Genomic DNA, 4,253 nt, shown 5'->3' on the forward strand with positions numbered 1-4,253 from the left:
ACTGTAGCAACTGTTAATGACTTCCTTAATGAAATAATTACCACAGCAGGATGCATGACTATTTCATTCTCATAATACTAGTTCAAGGGCGAATTTAGAGATGTCCGAAAAAGGGGGGGTTTGAAAGTGGGGTCGACCGAGATAACACTACCCTGGGGTCCGGGGCATACCCCAGGTAATTTTTTGTTTTGCTGCAGATAGCGATATATCTAATAAAATATTTTAGCTGTAGAGCAAGCGAAGTATCATTGGACTATTGGTGAAGAGAAAGGGTAACCAACCCAGGAAACAGCCGTAGGATACATGAAATCAAAGAAATTCTTAAATTCATCCCTTCAGCCATTATATTAAATAGAATTACAGTATACAAGTTTGGTTTGCTTCTAGCGTGGACGATTTGTGAATATCAAAGAAATAAAATTAAAAGTATGTGATGCTTTAACTTATATCATGTTGTTATTTATAATACACAAAGCAAATAAACAGAAAACTCAAATAATTTTTTCTATGATCTGTACAATGCAGTTTGATTGACACTTAAAGCGCTCCAAAGCTAACCTGTACTGCATAATAATAACTGTTCTCAGTGGGGCGCACACCCCTCTAAAAACCCAGAAAATTTAATCTTTAAGTAGATAAAAATTACCTCATATAACCTTATTTTGCGAACTACAGTCCCCTTACTTGGTGGTCGAGTACCACCACTTCACATTTGCTCAGCCACCACCCATCAGCCCCTCCCAAGTTCAAAGCTTCTAAATACGCCACTGACAGTTATTGCTCAATCAGATACAATTCGGTATTTACTGGAAACCGCATGAAGTACGTAATATTTTGCAATGCTTGTAAAGAAATAAAATAAGTACTTGTAATTTACCCTAAATAAATTTGAATTGTATCAAACATTTGTTTAATATAGGAATTATTATACACCAGGTCAAATTTCTGGGTAAAGAGCAAATAAATTCCTTAAGACATGATTCATGATATAGTTTACTTTAGTTTTTCTTTATTGTATTTCTCTGGGCAGCCATGGACCAGCAGATAGACCCATTAGGGTTCTAATGAACCTACTGACTACGTCGGTCATTCAAAATTGTTGAATGTACAAAGTATAAGTTTGGCTTTTGTCCACATGTGCATCATATTTAAGGAAAAAAAATATCAAATATGCTTGTGCCTAGGTGATAACTGTGATGTCATCATGACCATATTTAGGCATATCACATTGTGATAGTTTGGACATAGCCTTGGTTGACAGGTAATAATAATAATAATAGTGTATTTTTATATAGCGCACATATCCATCTAATGTAAGATGCTCAGGGCGCTTAACATGTGGTCTAAGAAGTCCAACAATGACTTTCTTCGCGTCCGTGCTACCCGGTAACCCGGTACCAGCAACTCTCGTCGTCCACTACAGGTAGATAAGCATCGTATTCACTGATCTACTACTCCACATTTCAAATAAAACCTACAAGTTGTTTAACATCATCGTAATTTCGTTCCGCAATTTCTCGTGCTTTTTCAGCACCATCTTGTAATATGTCACGCAAGTATTGTTTCTCATTCAAAAGTAACGTCACTTTGTCACGTATGGGTTTCACAAACTCGTTCACAGCATCGGCGACAACAAATTTATATTCTGCAGTTTCCAGTCCTTTCGCTTCATTACATATGTCAGGAATAGTTTTTCCACTCACTGCTGAATGTATAATCAGCATATTTGAAACACCCGGCCGAGAGTCCGGTTCAAATGTGACTTCAGAAGTAAAGTCTGTTACAGCTTTTTTAAACTTAGTTCTTATTTCATCGTGTGAATCTAAAAGTTCAATTCGAGACAAGGCTTGACTATCTGATTTGCTCATCTTAATTGATGGGTCTCGTAAACTTTTCACTTTTGGTACATCACCTTAAAAACATAAAATTAATGGCACTACAATGAGCACTTTGGTCAAACTTGCAGTATGAAATTTGTAATAAAGAAAATTGTCATATTATCTAAACTGGTGTTTCAGAAATAAGCAAATTCGTAGTTTGAACTGCACATGCCCAAATCCAAGTTCAATCAACATGTCAATTGACCTTGATACGGGCATGTGCAGTTCAAACTATAAATTGGCTTATTGGTTCATTAAAAAATATCAAGACTATTTTAAAGGGGCAGATTCACTTCAATACCATCTGAAGTGGCATTAGTAGTGTACTTGAGTATGCTGGAAAAGTACCAGCGAAATCATTATCAAAATCATCTTGATCAAAATTGTAGATATCATCAATGCCTAAACCATTGCTTTTAATGTCATGATTGAGGTCTACAATGACCCCCCTAACCTAAATAATCAAAGCTGTACCAGCCAAAACATTTTCTTCTTCTACAGCAGCAGCTTGAACTGCAGAACATGGTGAACTAACAACAACTACTGTATGGCAAAACACGAAAATTCAAATATTCGCCAAATGCGTCTTTTTTGTCTGTGATTAATTAAACCAAACATGTGTCTTGTTAAATCGTATTGGCGTTGCGCTGGTGCCTTATAAAATCGTAGTGACGTGAAATAAACCGTAATTCGTAGCAGTATGTTCTAACAAATAACAATGTCGAAACTTTATTATAATAATTCTTAAGAATATCATCGCACTATCGTACTACTGCTGTAATACATCTTGATGGCATCCCAATAATGTCTTGGCAAAATGCAGAATGTAAAAAATACTAAGGTAGAGCAAGGCTTTTTCATCTTTTAAAATCATGCTCTACTGAAGTGTACTCTAGCAAAAATCCTGAACGTGTGAAAGGGGCATAAATATGATGCTTTTACTATCAATCACCTTACAGCAGCAAGCTGGTGATGGGTATCAGCATGCTCAGAAAAACAAGAGCGACTGCTCACAGAAATTTTTTTAAACAGTAATTAGGATGTTTATTTGTAGAAAAGATTATTATTTAGAATGTTCATTTGTAAAAAATATCTTAAAATTTAAAAAAAATATAATTTCTTAAAATTGGAAAAAAATAAAAATTGAATACTAAGACACGCTTCTAACTCATCCTTAATGGACCGCACCATCCATGCGACGTGCCCTTTTAGTGGTAATAGCAGTAATGTATAATAATTGCTAACACCCCAGTTTTGTTTTGTACGTGTAGGGGGAACCCTGGCATCCAACTTAGAAAAGGGTGATGAACATTTGTTGGAAATCACCTCTAGTTTATATGTACAAAATTTCCTTCATGTCCATTCAAAGCTGGCGACGCTGGACCCTTTTAAAGTTTTGGTAACAAGAACCAGAACAAGAAAAGCACTGAGGCTCTGGGATCGGCGCCTTGCGCGGACCCAATAAACTTAAATGAGATATTAAAAAGCTCATCCAATGTCCAGAGGAAAACACTTCTGTCACCTTTGAACTTTTGCAATAGGGCAATTTTTATACCACCTAAACCTCATAATGAAGTTTAGTGGCCAAGATGCTTGTAATTGACTTTGCAAATTATACTTCTTTATAAAAGACATACCATAGATTGCTTTTGGAATTGGAAAGAATTCGCCATAGTTGTTGTTAAATATCCTGGCAACTTCCTGGGCCATCTCTAGGTGCTGTTTCTGATCATCACCGACAGGAACATGTGTTGACCTTAAAAATGAAAAAGCGGTTGAAATAGGTGGAAAGAAACTGTACAGGAAAGACATTAATTTGATCTTGATTTATGAAAAATTGTCATAGAAAAATTAAAAGAAACATATTACAAATATAAAAAATTAAACAAGAAACAGTAAAAATACCAAGGATTTTTTAAATGTGTAAAAAAACACAATCTGCAACTAGCAAAACACAAACTGGTACAATATAAAACATGCGATCAGCAATAACATGTGTGGCAAGGACAAGCCAAACCAGTCTGACACTGTTTCTCTTACTTTTTTCAATTAACTTTTTTGTAGTTTAAAACAGAGTGTGATGAATATAGATTCATATAGGAGGCCCTCTGTTGGTCCATACATATATAACATACCTTGTAGTATAATGGTAGAGTCCCGAAAGTTTAGTGCGGTAAAGAACGACTGTTGCGCGTTGGAAACTAGGGACGCCATACTGTACGAGTACATGTTGTTAATGGAGAGCGTCCTTTTGAAGTTAGGAAGTCGAATTACACCGTTATACTATGCCTTAATTTAGCTGTTGTGGGACTGGTATGTACATGATTTGTTGTGGAATATATAGTTGTACTGTAGATATGAACAGTACAGTAA

General features: G+C 35.7%; 1 protein-coding gene across 4 annotated transcripts in view; it reads right to left on the minus strand.

Moving 5' to 3' along the window:
* Positions 1-989: 989 nt before the first annotated feature.
* LOC117113487 (tryptophan--tRNA ligase, mitochondrial-like) overlaps positions 990-4,253 on the minus strand; it is a 7,977-nt gene continuing 4,713 nt past the window's right edge. For 3 of the 4 annotated variants that reach the window (XM_033256826.1, XM_033256829.1, XM_033256828.1), the window contains exon 6: positions 990-1,912. In XM_033256826.1, the coding sequence (XP_033112717.1) occupies positions 1,464-1,912 (449 nt within the window). In that variant the 3' untranslated portion in view covers positions 990-1,463. Of the gene's footprint in view, positions 1,913-3,517; positions 3,637-4,253 lie in introns of all 4 variants that reach the window. The other variant, XM_033256827.1, reaches the window with a different exon arrangement.

Source organism: Anneissia japonica, unplaced genomic scaffold (genome assembly GCF_011630105.1).
Source record: "Anneissia japonica isolate Jap-2015-1 unplaced genomic scaffold, ASM1163010v1 scaffold493_len2256704_cov171, whole genome shotgun sequence".
Classification (NCBI taxonomy): Eukaryota; Metazoa; Echinodermata; class Crinoidea; order Comatulida; family Comatulidae; genus Anneissia; species Anneissia japonica.